Below are 19981 nucleotides of genomic sequence, written 5' to 3'. Positions count from 1 at the left end.
GCAAGTGCCCACTCCGATCTAGAGAGGCGCTTGGTCCTCCGGAGCCGCCTGCCCTACCCAGTTGTCCTTCCCCCATCCCAGCCGTAAGGCGCCCTCCCCACCCCCTCACTCCCCTCCCCCAAACCACAGCCTGAGCTCGCTCCTGCGCGCGCGCTCTCCTGGGCCCAAGTGAATAGTCCTCGCGCGAGCGGGACACGGTGGTGGATGCAATTCCGCTCGCCTCCAGCCGCCAGGAGTTCGCCGGTGCCGCAGGCAGCGTCCTCCTCCGAAGCAGCTGCGCCTGCACCTGGGCAGCCTGGACCTTCGTGCCCTGCCCCTGGGGCCTCGCGCGGGGGGCGCCCCCGGACACCCCCTGCGGGCCGGGTGGAGGAGGAAGAGGAGGAGGAGGAGGAAGAAGACGTGGACCGGGACCCCCACCCTACCCAGGACACTTGGCTGCGCTGCTCCCACTTCTCTTTAAGGGGTTGAGAAAGCCGTGAGAGCCATGGCGGGCTGCGAAGTCCGGGAATTTCTTTTGCAATTTGGTTTTTTCTTTCCTCTGCTGACAGCTTGGCCGGGCGAATGCACTCACGTCTCCAACAACCAAGGTAAGGGACGGGGTAGAGAAGTGGGAGGGGGCGGATGATCTGAGGACCGGTGTTCGGGTCGCCTCCTGCAGATAACTTAGTCCCGGGGTCTGCTTCTCCGGGCTCACCTCATGAGGGAGCCGAGGGTGCCCCCTCACCAGTGCGCCCTGTCCACACCTCCCGGGACCGGCGACCCCACGAACTGCGGTCCCCACCTCTTGCAAATGTATTTAAAGGGCTGCAGGAGCATCAGCAGCACAGGGGTCGCACCGCTGGCGGCCGCGGGACCGCTGCCCCCTGCGCTGTCTCCACAGGAGGTCAGACTCCGTGGCGCAGACTTGACAGAGACTTCTGATTCTTGGCGGTCGCTCATAGCAGGGAAGCGCGTAGGTTCTCTCACGTCTTTAAGAAAGGCAGGTCGCCCCACTGTACCCTGTGGCCAAATATTATCGGCCTGTCGCTACCGGTGACTCTCCGCCGCCCCAGCCCAGCCGCAGACAGGTACCCCATCTAGCATCCAGACCGAATGTAGACTTGTTCGAAATGATTTCTAGATCCAGATTCCTCAGACCTGTGTTTGTGGTTGAGAATATAGTTGTGAATGTCTTATTATTCATAAAGTCAAGTCACTGGCATTGTTTTCCGGAGGGCTTTGTGTTTTCGATGGATAAAGTGGTAAAGTGAATAATGTGTAAGAAGTAAAAGTCAGGATTACCGAATGGAAAGCACTTAGACATTTTGAAAATTATCTTACCTTTTATTTAAACAATCTTTAAGAAATATACCTTGTTGGATTTCGACTATGAATATTAAAAGATCTATAAAAATAATATCTGCATATTCTAAATGCTTTTAGACTAGGTGGTGAACAATCATAAAAGTTTTACCGCATGTACCTGGCTGGATGCTCGCACTGGCACCCTGATAACCACCGGTGTCCCCTGTTATTTCATACTTTTTTAAAGAATCCAAATATAAAATGGCTGTGGTCAATTATAATTTTCATTTAGCAAATAACGTATATGTTAAAGGGCCTCAAAATAATTTGAAGATATAAAAATGGAACTCAGATGAGATGAAAATGAGCACTTTTTGTGAGGAGGGGTTAAGAGAGAAGGCGAGTAAAACAACACAGCCTTTTCCTTTTTCATAAACATATATATGATCATTTTATTTAGAAGTGTAAATTATTCAGAATCGATAGTTCTCATTTATACAAGTGGTACTTTTGGCATGATTTTCTTTTTTTTGTTTATTTTTACCTGCAGAATGCAATTACAAATGCAGATGTAAATTTGGAAATCATCATATCCTTCATGTATTTGAACATATATCACATAAGTGCCAGCTGTAGTGCTGTATTCTCCTTCAGTGGTGTATACCTCCTCACCACATTCCTCATTTGTTTTCAAGGACTACTGGTATTAAATAGGGAAGGCTTAATTACTTATACTATCTCTTTGAAAATAGAAGTTTACTAAAAAACATGTAATTATTTACTTGACCTTCATTCTTTAATTGAGAGGAGAGAAAAACAATTTTTAAAAATTGGAAGGTCACATATTCGTATTGTACTTTATGCTAGTAACTGGGGGTACTAAAAAGACAAATACTTTGAGAGACAAGTTTTATAGACGTTTTAAACTTTTTTTTCCATGCAGTAATGTCCCTAAATTAACATTTATTTGTCTAGTGTCTATGACCAGCTCTGGGAATACTAACATAAATGAAACAGAGATGTTTGAATTTCAAAATGCTGTTCCACCAAAAATTGTCAAGTGTAATACTATGACTTTTCAGATATTCATATTAGATTTAAGTGTATAAGGGTGTTACTAGTTAACCTCTAGCAGTAATTTTTGTTTATGTATTTTAATGACTTCCCAATACTATTTGAAAATATTTTACCTAAAATATATGCCTAATATATGTAACTTTTGTGTTTTTATCAATTACCTTAATTTAATGTTAGAGAGTACTACATAATTTATTCTCAGTTAAGTAGAATTACTAAAAACCTTAATTTGAATTTGTACTAATATACTAAAAACCCAGGCTATGCATATGAACACACTTGAGTAAAATAGTACCTAAAGGCTAAATTGGTTAGAGAGTTCTTTAGATGAAGATTATAGAAAAAGTATGATCAGATTTTTTTCATCAGCTATAAATGTTTATAAAATGCTTTTTATAGCTACAGGTCATAGTGATTAGAAATTATCCCTGATAATATGTTAAGATAATTTTCACATACTGTAATAATCATATTAATTAATGGTTAACACAATGTCAGACTTCAAAATGTTATTCTTATGAACACTTTGGGAATATATTTTTAATTTGTAGTTTCACAAATTAAGAGGTAACATGAATCAAAATATATCATTTTTAAACACTAAAAACATGAGGCTTTATTAAACTATTGGAGTAGTATGAATGCAAATTGGAAACAGTTAAATGTAAAATATGAATTTGACTTCTACGGGTAAAAATAAATATTGGTAATATTAATGTTTAGTATCAAGGAGATGATTTTTATTTTCCTAGTAATTTTTCATTTTAAGGGTTAATAGGAATTAATGTTATATTTTTGAAACTTGTTTTTTTCATGGAGGTTAAACTTTCCTTTTTATATAACTTGTCTTCTTAATTAAGGATATTCACAAAGTAAAATTTTTAATGTAATTATCTGTTGTTAGTTGTTAGATGTCATCAAGTTGGTTCCAACTCATAGCAACCCTACATACAACAAAATTAAACACTGCCCGGTCCTGTGCCATCCTTACCATCATTGCTGTGCTTGAGCCCATTGTTGCAGCCACTGTGTCAGTCTGTCTCGTTGAGGGTCTTCCTGTTTTTCACTGACCCTCTACCAAGCATGATGTCCTTTTCCAGGGAGTGGTTCCTCCTGATAACATGTCTGAGGTATGTGAGACAGAGTCTGGCCATCCTCATTTCAGAGGAACATTCTGGCTGTAGTTCTTCCAAGACAGATATGTTGATTCTTCTGGCGTTGCATGGTATATTCAGTATTCTTGGCCAACACCATAATTCAAATGCATCAGTTCTTCTTCGGTCTTCTTTATTCATTTTCCAGTTTTCACATGCATATGAGGCGTTTGAAAATACCATGGCTTGGGTCAAGCACACCTTAGTTCTCAGAGTGACATCTTTGCTTTTTAACACTTTAAAGAGGTCTTTTGCAACGAATTTGCCCAATACAATACGTTGTTTGATTTCTTGACTGCTGCTTCCATGGGCGTTGATTGTTATTATCTATTTTACCAAATTATTCACAGCTAAAATGAATGGATTAAGCTCCCCAAGCAACACCTGCCCACCACCCCTGAATTTTCCATAGTTGAACCAAAAAAAAAACAAACTCGCTGTCAAGTCGATTCCGACTTACAGCAACTCCGTAAGACTGCCCCATAGGGTTTCTTCCCTAAGCTGTATAGTAATCTTTATGGGAGCAGACTGCTACATCTTTGCAGAGCAGTTGGTGGGTTTGAACTACTGGCCTTTCAGTTAGCTGCCAAGTGCTTTAGCCACTGTGCCACGAGGGCTCCTTAGTTAGGCAGGGTAAAACGATGATAAAAAGTTAACTACTTCTTTCTTTTCACATGATCCTAAGAACAACTTGACTATATGAAGGATCTCTTCTCTCTTTTTTTTCCTGTTGTACTTTAGTTGAAGGTTTACAGAAAAAACTAGCTTTCCCTTGAAAAGTTAGTACACATATTGTTTTATGATTTTGGTTAACAACCCCACGACACGTCATCACTCTCCTTTCTTCACCTTGGATTCCCTATTACCAGCTTTCCTGTCCCTCCTGCTGAAGGATCTCTTCTCTTGCCTTATAACCGTGAAGCTGTACACTATAAAGACAATATAAATCAATTTAACTCTCTCTTTCTATTCCCTAAATCTTCTTGAATTCATCAGAAAGTAGAAGTGTTTCCCTGAACACTTTATTAAGTAAGCGAAAACATGATTCATATTCAAATCTCCTTTTTTCCATTAATTTTGTCTTTACTTAAAACCACAGTATTAATTAGGTGTTGTAAATTTTTATTTAAAAAAAAGTTGCCTTCTCAAAATATATACCTTTTATTTCTCTACTGGACACTTAGGCGAATATAAAAAGCAATCTTAATTCATATGTAAGTTAAATGTGTATATGAATTACATTGGTTACTAGCCACCGGGGGTCCATTTCTTCAAAGATTATTGTACTTGAACATGTAATACTTTTATAGCCTAAGCAAGTTAACGCATCTCCTAGGGTGTGGCTTATGTTTCCAAAGATAATCCATAGGATGTGCAAATAATTCATTAAGTCAAAATATGGCTTGAGTACATGAGTCTAATGAGCTTATTTACTGCCAAGTCTGTCTTTTTTTTTTGAGGCAATTCAGTAACAGTGAAACACAAAAACAAAACAGTAGTCTTACTAGTTGGTTACATTGAAGTTATTAATTTGAATGAATTGGCTATAAAATTCACTGAGTTGTGTGTAAAATATAAATGAACATACCCAAGGAGAAAAATATCTGCTTAAAAAAAAGCATGGCCTAAAATGAATTGAACTGCCATAAATACGGTTCTCTTACTATAAGGTTGGATGTTATTCCTTTATTTATAGAAATGAAGAAATTGGAGAAGCTGTCTTAGAAAGTTCTTATATTAAATAAGAAAACCTAGGTGATTTATAAAGACTGTTAAAGACCCTTCATTTAGATGACATTAGTTTTCAGTGTAAACTATTCATAGTTGTAAAGGTCCCAGAGATTGCAATTACATGCGTTCTTGTTAACCATAAATATAAAAACAACCTAGAATGCAATTTTATTATGTCGTTACAAATTGAAATTCATAAGTCAGTGCATACTTAATCATTATGATCAGCATTCAAAGTGAAAGATAAAATGTCATTGATAACGCAGATTCAGCAGCTGGCCATTTAAGTTGTTTACTCTGAGTTTGGGATAAAACAATATCTAAAAAATTGATCTTGCACAAAAATTATATGATGTTCATTAATGATCTTTTCATTGAACCAAAAGTAACTTAGAAGAATGTTGCTGTCATTAGCTGCTGTCAGGTCAGCCCCCAACTCATGGGGACTCCATGCACAAGTGAACAAAACCTTGTCCCCTCCTTTGCCATCTCCATGATCACTTTTAGATTAGACCGATGTGATCTGTAGGGTTTTTCATTAGCTGATTTTTGGAAGTAGATCGCCAAGCCTTTGTTTCTAGTCTATCTTAATCTGAAATCTCCTCTGAAACCTGTTCAGAATCACAGCAACATGCAAATCTCCATTGATAGCTGGGTGGTGGCTGTGTATGAGGTGCGTTGGATAAGAATCTGACTAGGTCTGTTTTCATGGAAAATGAGAGTTCTACCATTGAACCACCAACGCAGAAAACCTAATAAAGTACGCAGGAATAAAGCCTGTATATATGGGCTTTCCTAAGGGGGATAATATGTATATAATTAGACAAGATAAATTAATAATCAAATTACATATTTCTTTAGTTTCACATTTTTCTATCAGGAATTTGGGTTAATTTTATATTATAATGTAAATATTAGAAACTATTATAGTAGAATATCTTTCATTGCTAATCATTGCTTAGTATAAACTGCTTATGTACAACTCTCCTCCCCTTTCACATTCATCATATCTCACCTCATCTTCTCCTCTCACATTCTCTCTCCCTCCCTTCTTCCTTTCATCCTTTATCCCTCTCTCTGCCTCTCCCTCTGTCTCTCTCACTCTCTTACATGCCTGCACACACACACACACACACACACACACACGCATACACAGACACAGGAACACGGGAACACATATCAACCCACTTCACCTGACTGCATACTCATTTTGTCCCAAATGGTTAAAGAATATATCCTAGCTTGCACTGTGCATCAACTTAATCCCGACAGTTAGAGGTTAATTCATTGTGTCCTTTACTCAGCATTTCTTGGGAGTATAAATATGGTGGAGATCAATACATGTACTTAAGTAATAAAAATGGGTTTACTTTGTCCAACCTATGTTGTCAATTATATAATCAAACTAAATTCATATAGAAGGATTAGATTGCTTACATACCTACAGTGTTCTGATCAGTTTACAATTTCATTAGACTGGCATTATGTCTGTAAATAATGGAAAATATATTATTTCTCATTTTGCCTTCTATTATTTTAGAAGCTAAAACTTAGATGCTGGAGTAAAAAGACATGCTGTCTGCCTTCATGGAACTTATTTTCTAGTATGAGAGACTGACAAGAAAGTATACAGATAAGTAAAAAAGATGATAAAAGTTGTTAGAATTTTTATGGAGGAAGCAACAAAAGCACTGAAAATTGAGAATAACATGAGGTATGCACTATTTAAGTGGGATAGTTGGAAAAGGCCTGTCTGAGGAGGTGAATCTATTGAGAGATTTTAACCAAGTAAGTAAAATGACCCAATTTATGTTTTAATCCCACAGTAGCTAGTGAGCAGGAGATGATTGAAAGCTGTAAAGAGTAGAATTAGGAGTCTCATGCAGTTGTCAAGAAGAAGGGGTAATGGTAGCCTGGCCTAGAGTGGTGGCAGTGGAGATGGAGAGAAGTAGATGGATTTGAGGTAGATTTTGGAGGTAGAATTTATGGGACCATCTTGCCCTTATAGAGAAATAAATGTGGCATATTCAAAATTATATCATTTTTCAAGGAGCCCAAATAAATTTTGCATTACCCCATAAAAACGGCCATGCTCTATAATTATTGCTGATTAACAAATTATAGGAGGGGTGAGTAGAACAAAAATATATAGCAAGGGTGGGATGCCCAGTACAAAAAATCTTAATAGTATAATTTGGATATTTCAAAGAATTGTATGTACATAATGTACATTCATTGATCATATATTGCATCAACAAATGCAACTGTGGGTTTCTCACGTTATGACATTCCATATAAAGTTATTATTTTTGTCAGAGTGGATGATGACACAAGAAGGTAGGTACTTCACAAGCCAATAATAGCAGTTCAGTAGAGTCTAGCTTTTAGTTAATAAAGAGCAACATTTGAAGGTTTGGATTATGTACCAGTTTTATCTCTGTTACGATTAAATTACTATTATTGAAAACCAAAAGGTCTGAGTGATATTGGATTTAAAATAGATATTTGCTTTTTTTCAGATATTTTCCATTAGTCTTCCATTTAAACACAAGGCAGAGGGAAGAGAAGACTGATGGAAAACATCTGGGAGGAAAAAAAAACACATATTTTAAATCCCCAAAAACCAAACCCCTCCTGTCAAGTCGGTTCTGACTCATAGGGACCCTGTAGAGTTTCCAAGGCTGTAAATCCCTATGGAAGAAGACTGCCACATTTTTCTATCTGGGAGCCGCTGGTGGTTTCGAACCACTTACCTTTTGGTTAGCAGTCGACCCCTTTAACCATTGTGCCGCCAGGGTGCCTTGTTTCAAATCCAGTATCATGTAAATGAAGAGAAACCAATAAGAATCCATAAAGCTTTTAAGAGACTACATTATTCTCTATTTTAAGAGAATACAATATTCTTGGGGGTGAGGATGAGGTCAGAAACTATTAAAACTGTCAACTGAAAAATAGTAAATTGTATGCAATTAAAAAATTCCTTTGATCTACTAATTGTTCATTACCCTGAATTGCCATTTAATAAAACTAGATGAATATAATTATTGAATATATAGAATTACAAAAAGGCCTAACTTAAGCAACGTTCCAGTATATTTACGGTATATTTAGAAAATTCAGTTAAACATTTTCAAATATGTATATATATATATTTAAACCTATGGTAAAACTTTTTAAGCATATGATCTAGTGAAGAATTTCATTTAGTTTCCAGATCTGGCAGGAGCAATTTTTGTTTTCTCAAAATTAGATTTATAATCAAGTAGGAAAACTTTTAAAAATATTTGTTGTATGATAGTGAAATATACCAGTACTGACAATCAGCCCTTGTAATGTATCATATTTATATATAATTTAGTTGAAAATAATATTTATTATTTCATCGCATTTTATCTCAAAGGAAAAAAAAACAGTCGTTTAGCTCACACGTATTAAGCATCTTCTGGTGTCAGGCATTATGCTAGGTACTGAAGCTATGATGAACGTCATACCCAGTGTCTATTCTCTAGAAACTCGCTCTGCTCTGTTGATGTTACATATCTTTGAGAAATTGAGATTTACTTTTCAATTACTGGATGATTCTTATAAGATGAAGAATTTTTACAGTAAATGAGATTGTGTGGGAAAGAGAGAAGGGAGAGAAGAAATAGTATGTACCTATTTATGTGCTTTATTTGTAAATAATATAACTAAGATTATTTTGAGTACCAATAAATAGAATCTGCTAATGTTAATTTTATGGATGGGTAGACGTTCTATCTGATTGCATGAAAAGAAAACATGTAAGTACACATTTTATATTCATGTGATGATGTTTCATGGACTGACTTGTGGCATGAACTTTTGCCCAAAGGATATTAGACTCATTTCTTCTGGTCTTCATATTTAAAAACTGTAATTCATGTTGAAGTTGCAAGTTTCCAGTTTCAAAAATTGGTGAACATAAGTTTAAACTAAGTTTTAGAGTGAGAATTAGAAAGAAAGTGTGTATTTTCACTCCATGTCCTGAAAATATTTTAGCTACTTTCCCAGGATATTGCTGAGTCCTCTAGCTGTTGGCCTGTTTGATGATTTACATTTGGTAGAAGTAATTGAAAACTCATTGCTCTTCCTCCTATTTCATTTTATAACTTCAGGTGTAAAAGTTATACTGACTTTCTGATCACACGGGATATAAGATAACATCTCTTTAGAAACTGAGTGTTCTGGAGGTTGCATTATTATTATTATTATTATTGCTGTTATAATGTTACTTGTCCTTGTGGTTAACTGGATCTGATAAAATGTTATCAATATGTATATACATACTAATATGTAATATGTACTTACTTTGTGAATTTACTACTAACATAGTAGAATAACTTTTTTTCAGGTGATTGCACTTACAGTTTGTGGTAAAAGAACATTGAAAATAGAGACATTCCTAGATAGTACATGAGTTTAATATCTAGAATGAAGAAAAACACTTGGCTTTTCATATGAAAACTACCCTCAATTAAAAAAATAGTATTTAGGAATTTGCCAGCCTATGGTAAGTATAATTAGATATATTTTAAGCAAGTTAACAAAGAGAAATATTTTGAGTACCAAGAAATAAGATGACGCTGCCTTAGTATGTATCCCAAGTAAGAATTATCTATGGCTAATTGAACTGATTGCCCCAAATTTAGTTGAATTAAATCTTAATATCACCTTATTTTTTACTTTTTAAAGGCATAACTACTATCTTTTATGTTGCTGTAAGATGATACTTTAATATTGCTAAAGATAATAGAAATGAAATATATAATTAGAGAAATAAACTGCGTAGAGGCCAGTAAATATTCTAGGAATTGGATGGACAACTGAAATTGATTTTTTAATATAATTCAAGTAGCTGTATCGCTCTAAACATTATAAGATGAAAGACACATAGGGGTAAGAAAAAAGTTGAATTATGGCATTGTTTTTAAAATGTGCCTATTTGGTTAAGGATATATTTTTATAGAATTCTCAATCTAGCTCAACAATACATCTATATTCATCCAACTTTTAAATGAAATTTATTGACACCTACCAAGTCTCTTCACTGTACTGTGCAAAGGAAATAAAAAAAGCAGGTCACTGCCCCTAACCTCTGAGAGTTTAAAACTTAGGAAATGAGACTATTTATATCAGTGGATAATTAAAATATTAATTCACATATCAAAGTAATATTTATTGAACTATCTCATAGATTTGCTTACATTTTTTAACTACTGTTTAATACTGAACATTTCCTTCCACTACCCCTCTGGATTTAAAGTACATTTAGATAACAGTTACCTCATGAAAGCAAGTGAAAACAATCAGTAGTTGACATTACCTGTAAAGGGAAATAGCTGAGCAAACTGATAGATTGCATTGAGCAAAATAATAAATGAGTTTTATTATTTTTTAAGATAAAATAAAATCTATGCATTGGTCCACTTGTTAGCAATCAGCATTATGCCTCAACAAGGAAAAAAAAAGAGAGAGAGAGAAAAAGAAAGAAAAGAAAAAAAAAAACAAAGAAAGGGTGTGATAGCCAGGAAAATTCTAAAATACTAGGACTTTTAATGAGGGAAGTTCACTGTCACCTCAACTATTTTATTTGCTCAGTTTAATGAGAGATTGTTAGGAAAGGGATCTCATTTTTTAATCTAAAAAACTCCAGAATTTTGGAAATGTGTATTGTTGGTGGAGCATGATGCATAACATTGCCTAAAAATAAGTAATTGACATGCTCCCATTTTACTGTTATTTTTATGACACTGTATTAGAGTAAAAAAGTACTCATAGTTTAATAACTTATTGTATTATAGTCTATAGTATAATACAAAATAATTTCATTTTGTAGATTGGAAAAACTGTAGCTCACACTTTAAAATAACAGCTTGCTAGTTTGTTTAATAAAAATTACAAGTATAAGAACCTATATAATAATTTACTAGTTTATGACAAAAATTCTATATCTGGATGCATTGTTTTGTGGATTTTTTTCCTGAATTTTATTTTATTTTTTTGTTTTTTTGAGAATATAGCCAGCAAAACAAACACCAATTCAACAGTTTCTGCATATACAATTTAGGGACATTGATTACATTCTTTGAGTTGTGCAGCCATTCTCACCCTCCTTTTCTAAGGTGTTCCTCCCTCATTAATATAAACTCACTACCTGTCTAATCTGAGTTACTGCTGTCAATTTGATCTCATATAGACAGCTTTTAAGAGAGCATAATGCTCAAGGCAGGCCTTTTTTACTAGTTAAGCTATTGTTCGGTTTTAAGATGACTTCAGGGGATGTTTTTGGTTTAAGGTTCAAAGATTATCTCAGGGCAGTAGTTTCAGGGGTTCATCCACCCTTCATGGCTCCAGAAAGTGTAGACTCCATGAGATTTTTAAATTCTGTTCCGCATTTTCCGTCTTTTGATCAGTATTCTTCTATAGGATATTTGATCAAAATGTTCAGTAATAGTAGCCGGGCACCATCCAGCTCTTCTAGTCTCATGGTAAAGGAGGCAGTTGTTCACAGAGGCAATTAGCCACACATTCCATGTCTTCCTCCTATTCCTGACTCTCCTTCTTCTGTTGCTCCTGGTGAATAGAGACCAATTATTGTGTCTTAGAGGGCCACTTGCAAGCTGTTAAGACCCCAGGCACTATGCAGCAAACTAGGAGGTAGACCAGAAGCACTAAACATGTTATTGGGTCAGTTAACTGGGATATCCCCTGAAACCATGACCCTAAACCTCCAGACCAACGAACCAAATCCCGTGAGTGTGTTTGGTTGTGCATAAGCAGCCTCAGCAGCTACTGGTTTTTTGTTTTTGTTGTGTGCTTGTTGTAAATATATCTATTACACAACTTTTGCCAGTTCAACTTTTTTACAGGTATACCACTCACTTACCTAGCCTTAATCAATGTGATTTTTCCATCATCGTTAACCCCCCTTTTCCCCCCCTCCCACTTCTGGTAACCACTAATAAACGTTGGTCTCTCTACATTTGCGTTTTCTTGTCTTTTTATATAAGTGAGGTCATACAGTATTTGTCCTTTTGTGATTGGCTTATTTTGCTCAGCATAATGTCTTCAAGTTCCATGCATACTGTAGCATGTATCGAGACTTCATTTCTTCTACCTGCTGAGTAGTATTCCTTTATATGTGTTTTTAGAGAACCCTGTTATCCAGAATGTAGAATTAGAATTTAAGAATGTGTTTTAAAGGTTAGTCTTCTAAAGTTTTAATAGTTTATTGAAACTAAATTATATATTTTTTTTCCTGAAAATGCTAGTAAGCCTTAAAATCAGGATAAAATTGTTGGCATGTTTCTATTATAAATACTTTTTCATTGCAATATATCTATAGTTATATTTGGAATTTTTATTTTTATTTTTACTACTTAGATGTAAATACTTCAGTTCTTAATCTATATGATTTATTTAGATATATTTTTCTAGAATTCTCAGTCTAGCTCAACAATATGTATATTTCATCCAATTTTTATATAAAATTTATTGACATGTATTATGTGTCTTCACTGTGCTGTACACAGGAAATAAAAAAAGCAGGTCACTGCCCCTAACCCTTAAGAGTACAAAACTTAGCTAATAAGACTATTTATATGTCAGTGAGTAATTAAAATATTAATTCACATATCTAAGCAATATTTATTGAACTATTCCATAGTTGATGTTTACATTTTTAACTGCTATTTTAAAAAGATAAACAGGTAACAATCCTCAAGAATTTATGAATTAATAAATGGAGACACTGAGAATAAATATTGATTCACTATGTTGGCCATGGCCATATATTGGCAATCACTTTCTTTGACTGCAGGAAATGAAACAAGATCTGCCTCCTGACCTTAAGGACAATATTATAAACACCGGAAATACATACCTGACATTTAATACTAGTAATATATTAAAGATAGAATGAATGGAAATAATACTACATTTCACAAACAAATGAGAAGCTTCAGTTACATGTGGTAAATAAAAATGAGTCTTGCAGTTGTCAGGATTCTTCATCATGAGTTTATGAAAATAATAAGATAATTAAAATTAACAACTACTCCAGAGACCTCAGTATTTAAGTGTCTTTGAATTAGTTATTCTGGATATAAAGATTAAAAAACAAAAACAAAACAAATATCCAAGTGAACAATGTCTTAGATTGAACATAAAACTTTTAAATAAGTGATTTTTTTTAAGTTTTATTCAACTTTTTAGAAAAATATTTAGCAATAGGGGTAGCTTTAAAAATATGACACAAAATCTAAGTTTTGTTTTTCAGTTAATTGATTATTTTACCTTAACTGAAGGTAAAATTGACAGTGCCTGTATAGTTTATATTACATATGGTTTAAAAATTAAGTAATGTTTCTTTAAATAGTAGTCGTTATCACCTACCATGTTAAATTCTTGTTTAACTATAATTTTCTGTTTCCTAATTCTACTAAATATTTGTTTTTAGCAGGGTTTCAGAACTTTAGAATTGCTAGTGTTCTTTAATATTTATCTTAAGAAATTAGGTAAATTGCTTTTTGTTAGAATATTTGTTTTATATTTGAGAAATGTGCCTCTGAAAGCACGTAGGAATAGAAATTGCTGCCAGGGCTTGATATTTTTAAACAGAAAAATCAATAGAGGATTAACCATGATTAGCTGTTGACATTTAGAACTGTACAGTTAGAATGTCAAAAAGCACTGAAAAGTATCAATCTAGTTTTTTAATTACAATAGTACTCCTATTTTTGAATCTAATATTTCATAGTTCTCCTCCTCCCCTCATACAAAGGATAGTTTTTTTAAAATAATTAATTGAAATAGTAACAGATCTTTTCATAAACCTGATAGACTTTAAATAATTGATTAATTGAAAAAAATATAGATACGCTGATAAACCTAATGGATTACTCATTGTTTTGCATGTGTCTAGGTTTGCTTTTATTATTATTACCATTATCATTATTGTAACACGGTAGTATAGGCATGATTTCTAACTTAAATAATTTCACAGTACCTTGACATGCAGTACAGTTTCAGATACAATAGAATTTCAGAATCCGACTTGTAATCAGACTTTACTGGGTTTGATGATATTGTCAGAGTCCTAATATCTTAATTCTACGTGATTAAGATTTATATACACCCCTGCACACACACAATTAGATGATATAGATCCCATTCTCCAAATGCGACACTAGCTTGGTTGGAAATTCTACTCGTGATGCGACACCAGAAGCCAGGAGACTTACATAGTATCCTTAAAACTTAGGAAAAGCCTGGAAATTTTCTTTCCTACCTCTCATTCCTCAACACTTAACATTTTTTTTGAGTAGTTTACCATTTTATGGAATGATGTCTAGTCATCTTTTTCTCAATTAATTTTCTTGGTTGTTTTATGTGTGGAGAATCTTTGCCCATCCTATTAAACTATCTATTTTCTAGGTACGTATGGCTTCCGGTTAATAGAGCATGCCTCAGAGGATGCATGCAGACAAGCATTTCTTTTGAAGATGTAAAGCGTTTTAGAAAGCAAATAAGCAAAATGTTGAAAAATGTTCGTGTACTTTGATCTATTAATTTCACTTACATGAATTTAAATTCTAGGGCAATTGATAAAACCAGGCCAAAGATTTATATGCAAGGATTTTGTTTTCCAATTTATTTATAAAACTAAAGAATTGAAATCATAGTAAATGTCCCCATATAAAGTAATCTTCTTAGGGAGATAATTTCACTTTTTTGGAAAAAAAAATTCTTGAATGAGGGCATGTGTACCAGCAGGAGTCTCAGATTTTCTCTGCGTAAGACAGGTAGAGAAACTTGTTTTGCTACTGAGAGAGAACATGAGAGAAGTGATAGGAGAACAAGGAAAGAAGGTTTGCAAGAGAAGCAATCTGATGGAGATTCTGGGACTAGTAGTTTAGAGTGGCTAAAGGGACATTTGAGGAGCCCTGATGGTACAGCGGTTAAGCGCTCAGCTACTAACAGAAAGTTCAGCAGTTTGAATCTGCCAGCTACTCCTTGGGAGATATATGTGGCACTCCATAAAAATTATAGCTTTGGAAACTTTATGAGTCAGTTCTACTCTGTCCTTTAGGGTCGCTGTGAGTCGGAATCTACAGCAATGGCTTTGATTTTTTTTTTTAATTTTTATTTAAGGGGACAGTTTAAAAACAAAGACTATTGTTTTATTTGAAGTTCTTTGAATGGTTGGGATGTTAACCACCTCCACCCATCTTCACTCTGAAAACATTATCAAAGTCTGTTATACTCCCAAAAAATAAGAATATAGATAATAGGAATAAAAATTCTCTGAGAAAAGATCAGTTAGACCTCCCCCCAAATTTAAAACAAACAAAAGTTCCTGGAAGATAACCTAGGGACAAAACTATGGGACCTAATTTTTATCAGAAATAGATTATCAAACACAACTACAAATGCATGAACAGCCGAAGACAAATTAGATACTGGGACCTCCTAAAAATTAAATATGTATGCTCATCAAAATACTTTATCAAAACAGGAAAAAGACAAACTGGGGAAAAAAAACTTTGAGAATGACACATTCAATACGGGTCTAATTTCTAAAATATATAGAAAACTTCAACAACTCAACTAACAAAAAGACAAACAATCCAATTAAAAAATGGGCAATAGACATGAACAAACACTTCACCAAAGACACTATTCAAGCAGCCAGCAAACACATGAAGAGATGCTCATGGTCATTAGCCATTAACCATTGATGTTGAGTCAGTTTCAACTCGTAGAGACCCTGTAGGACAGAGTAGAACAACTGCCCTGTAAGGCTTCCAGGGGCAGCTGGTGGATTTGAACTGATAACTTTTTGGTTAGCAACCAAGCTCTTAACCACTACACCACTGGGGCTCCCATTAGCCATTAGGGAGGTGCAAATCAAAACTACAATGAGATACCATCTCACCCTTGCAAAAATGGCACTGATTAAAATAGTAAACCAAAAAACCAACAGAAAACAACAAATGCTGGTGAGGAAGTGGGGAGATTGGAACTCTTATCCACTGCTGGTGGGGTTGCAAAATGGTACAACCACTACATAAAATGGTATGGCACTTCCTCAAAGATCTAGAAATAGAAATACCTTATTATCCAGCAGTCCCACTCCTAGGTATGTACCCTAGAGATCTAACAAAAGAGACTCTAACATGCATATGCACACCTATGTTCATTGTAGCATTATTCGTAATAGTGAAAAGATGGAACAACCTAAGTACTCATGAATGGATGACTGGATAAACAAAATGTGGTACATATACACAATGGAATACTATGCAGTGATAAGAATAATGAGTCCTCGAAACCAAGAGGTTGGCAGTTCGAATCTAGCAGCTGCTCCTTGGAAACCCTATGGGGTAGCTCAGCTCTGTCCTACAGGGTCACTGTGAGTCAGAATTGACTCAATGGCAACAGGTTTGTTTGGTTTTGGGCTGCTACTACTGACCATTCTGATCAGGGCCACAATAGATGGATCCTGATAGAACAGCAGAACAGTGTGTAGCTCAGGCTTACTGGACTGGTTGAGACTACTCTCTGAGACTGTTGCCCTGAGATGCTCTTTAAACCTAAAACCAAAATTGTCTCTTGAGCTCACCTTTTAGCTAAATAATAGACTGGTTTATAAAATAAAAACTATCACCCATGAGTAACGAGCTCCTTTAAAAAATCATCTGTATGAGACCAAGTGGTCAGAAATTACTATAAAGCAAATATGAGAAGCTAAAGGGGGCGGGAAACAAGAGCACTGGAATGATGATACATTTGAAAAATATAACCAGTATCACTGAATAATTTGTGTAAAAATTGTTACATGAGAACAATTTGCTGTGTAAACTTTCACGTTAAAACAAATTTTTTTTTTTTTTTTTTAAAAAAGCATGGCAGAATGCAAGGGAGTTGAGTGGTTAAAAAAAGCAAAACAAAAAGCAGTAAACATTGCCTGATGTTGTCAGAGGAGCCCTGATGGTGCAGAGGTTAGGAGCTTGGCTGCTAACCAAAACGTTGGCAATTTAAATCCACCAGGCGCCCCTTGGAAACCCTATGAGGCTGTTCTACTCTGTCCTATAGGGTCGCTATGAGATGGAATCGACTCGATGGCAGTGGGTTTTGCGGTTTGTTGTTATCAGAGCTCCCCTAAGTGAGGTTCTACAAGGATTTTAACCTACTCTATAGGGGCAGTACATTGACAGTGAACTGCCAGAAATTCAAGGCAGATTCAGATGAAGAGGTGGAACGAGAGGGATATCATTACTGATGTCAGATGGATCCTGGCTGAAAGCAGAGAATACCAGGAAGATGTTTACATGTGTTTTATTAACTATGCAAAGGTATTTGAGTGTGTGGATTATAACAAATAGGGGATAACATTTCAAGAATGGGAATTCCAGAACACTTAACTGTACTCATGAGAAACCTGTACTTAGACCAAGAGGCAATCGTTTGAACAGAACAAGGGAATATGGCGTGGTTTAAAGTTAAGAAAGGTGTGTGTCAGGGTTGTACCCTTTCACCATGCTTATTTAATCTGTATGCTGGACAAATAATCTGAGAAGCTGGACTATATGAAGAAAAACATAGCATCAAGACTGGAGGAAGACTCATTAACAACCTGTGATATGCAGATGACACACCTTTGCTTGCTAAAAATGAAGAGGACTTGAAACACTTACTGATGAAGAACAAAGACCACAGCTTTTAGTATGGATTACACTTCAGCATAAAGAAAACAAAAAATCATCCCAACTGGACCATTAAGCAACTTCATGATAAATGTAGAAAATACTGAAGTTGTCAAGGATTCAATTTTACTTGCATCCACAATCGATGCCCATGGAAGCAGCAGTCAAGAAATCAAATGATGCATTGCATTGGGCAAATCTACTGCAAAAGACCTCTTTAAAGTGTGAAAGGCAAAGATGTCACTTTGAGGACAAAGGTGCGCCTGACCCAAGCCATGGTATTTTCAGTCACCTCATATGCATGTGAAAGCTGAACAGTTAACAAGGAAGACCTAAGAAGAATTGATGCCTTTGAATTATGATGTTGGCGAAGAAGTGACTATACCATGGACTGCCAGAAGAGTGAGCAAATTTATCTTGGAAGAAGTACAACCAGAATGCTCATTAGAAGCAAGGATGGCGAAACTTTGTCTCACATAGTTTGACACGTTATCAGGAGGGAGAAGTTCCTGGAGAAGGATGTCATGCTTGGTAAAGTAGAGGGTCAGCAAAAGAGGAAGACCCTCGAGAGGATGAATTGACACGGTGGCTGCAATAGTGGGTTCAGGCATAGCAAGGATGGCGAGGATGACACAGGACTGGGCAGTGTTTCGTTCTGTTGTCTATAGGGTCACTATGAATTGGAGTTAACTTGACAGCTTATAACAACAACAACAACAACAATGGGGGTTCAGAACAGCTGAGTCAGGAATTCTATTCCTGTGTAGTCCTAAAATGAGTTCCATTCAGAACTGATTCAGGGAAGGTAGCATGGTGTCTAATATGATAGCGTTCTCATGCAATAGTTAGAGAGGGCAAAGAAAAAAAAAAAAGGATCAAAGCCACCTATGTGTCTACTATTTGTGTTTTCTTTCTCTGCGGCAAACATTGGTTAAATGAGAAGTGAATTTTAAAGCTGGAAAACATAGTGATAACTAATGATATGGAACGTAGTTTCATATGCCTTAAACATACTTGATTCACTTTCATTCTTATGAATGCCTAGAAATGGCTTACCTATTTGTCCTTTGCTCCTAGAAATAAGCCATAAAATCAGAGATTTGATCATGATTCCCAGCCAAAGTGAAAATGAGGGCCTCTCTTAGTAAAAGTGATGGATCAGGAATCTGTTTCCATAGCTCCCTTGTTGCTGAGATTACTGACTGTATTTGTGATGACACCCAACAATCCCTGCCTGTCCTTGTTGCCTGATATCCAGCAAAGAGCTGACTTTATACTCCCCTGGTTTTTAGCAAACAGAGGATTAATTTCTTTTTTTTTTTATTGTACATCAGGTGAAGGCTTACAGAACAAATAGTTTCTCATGAAACAGTAGTACACATATTGTTTAATGACATTGGTTAACAACCCCACAACATGTCAACCCTCTAACTTCTCAACCTTTTTTTTTTTGGTGAAAATACACATAGCCAAAGATACACCATTTCAGAAATTTCTACATGCACAGTTCAGTGACATTGACTACGGTCTTCCAGTTGTGCTGCTATTCTCACTTAAGATGAAGGCTTACAGAACAAAATAGTTTCTCATTTAACAGTTACTACACATGTTGCCCTGTGACAATCGTTAACAATCTCACAACACATCAACAATATCCTTACGCAAACTTGGGTTCCCTATCACCAGCTTCCTTGCCCCTTCTACCTTCTGGCCCTTGTCACTGGACTCCTGTACCTCCTTAGTCCCATTTGATTTTACGGGGCTGTCCACTCCCAGGCTGAACAGTGAACCTCGGAGATAACTTCCCACTGAGCTAAAAGGGTGTCTGGGGGCCGTACTCTCGAGGTTTCTCCAGTCTCCTTTAGGCCAGTAAATCCGGTCTTTTTTTGTAGGATAGAATTATGTTCTGCATCCTTCTCCAGCTCTGTTCAAAACCCTCTGTTGTGATCCTGGTCAGAGCAGTCAGTGGTGGTAGCCGGGCACCATCTAGCTGTACTGGACTCAGTC

The 19981-nt window shown here is 35.9% G+C and overlaps 1 protein-coding gene across 1 annotated transcript in view; it reads left to right on the top strand.

Annotated features, from left to right (window-relative positions):
• Positions 1–204: 204 nt before the first annotated feature.
• Positions 205–19981, top strand: part of EPHA6 (EPH receptor A6) — a 1147205-nt gene continuing 1127428 nt past the window's right edge. The window contains 2 exon segments of the mRNA XM_004389015.3: positions 205–464; positions 466–587. Of these exon segments, the coding sequence (XP_004389072.1) occupies positions 205–464; positions 466–587 (382 nt within the window).

The sequence above is a fragment of the Trichechus manatus genome, unplaced genomic scaffold (assembly GCF_000243295.1).
Source record: "Trichechus manatus latirostris isolate Lorelei unplaced genomic scaffold, TriManLat1.0 scaffold00229, whole genome shotgun sequence".
NCBI classification, from domain to species: domain Eukaryota; kingdom Metazoa; phylum Chordata; class Mammalia; order Sirenia; family Trichechidae; genus Trichechus; species Trichechus manatus.
Note: the sequence above shows the minus strand (reverse complement) of the source record. Positions and strands in the feature narration are given on the sequence as shown.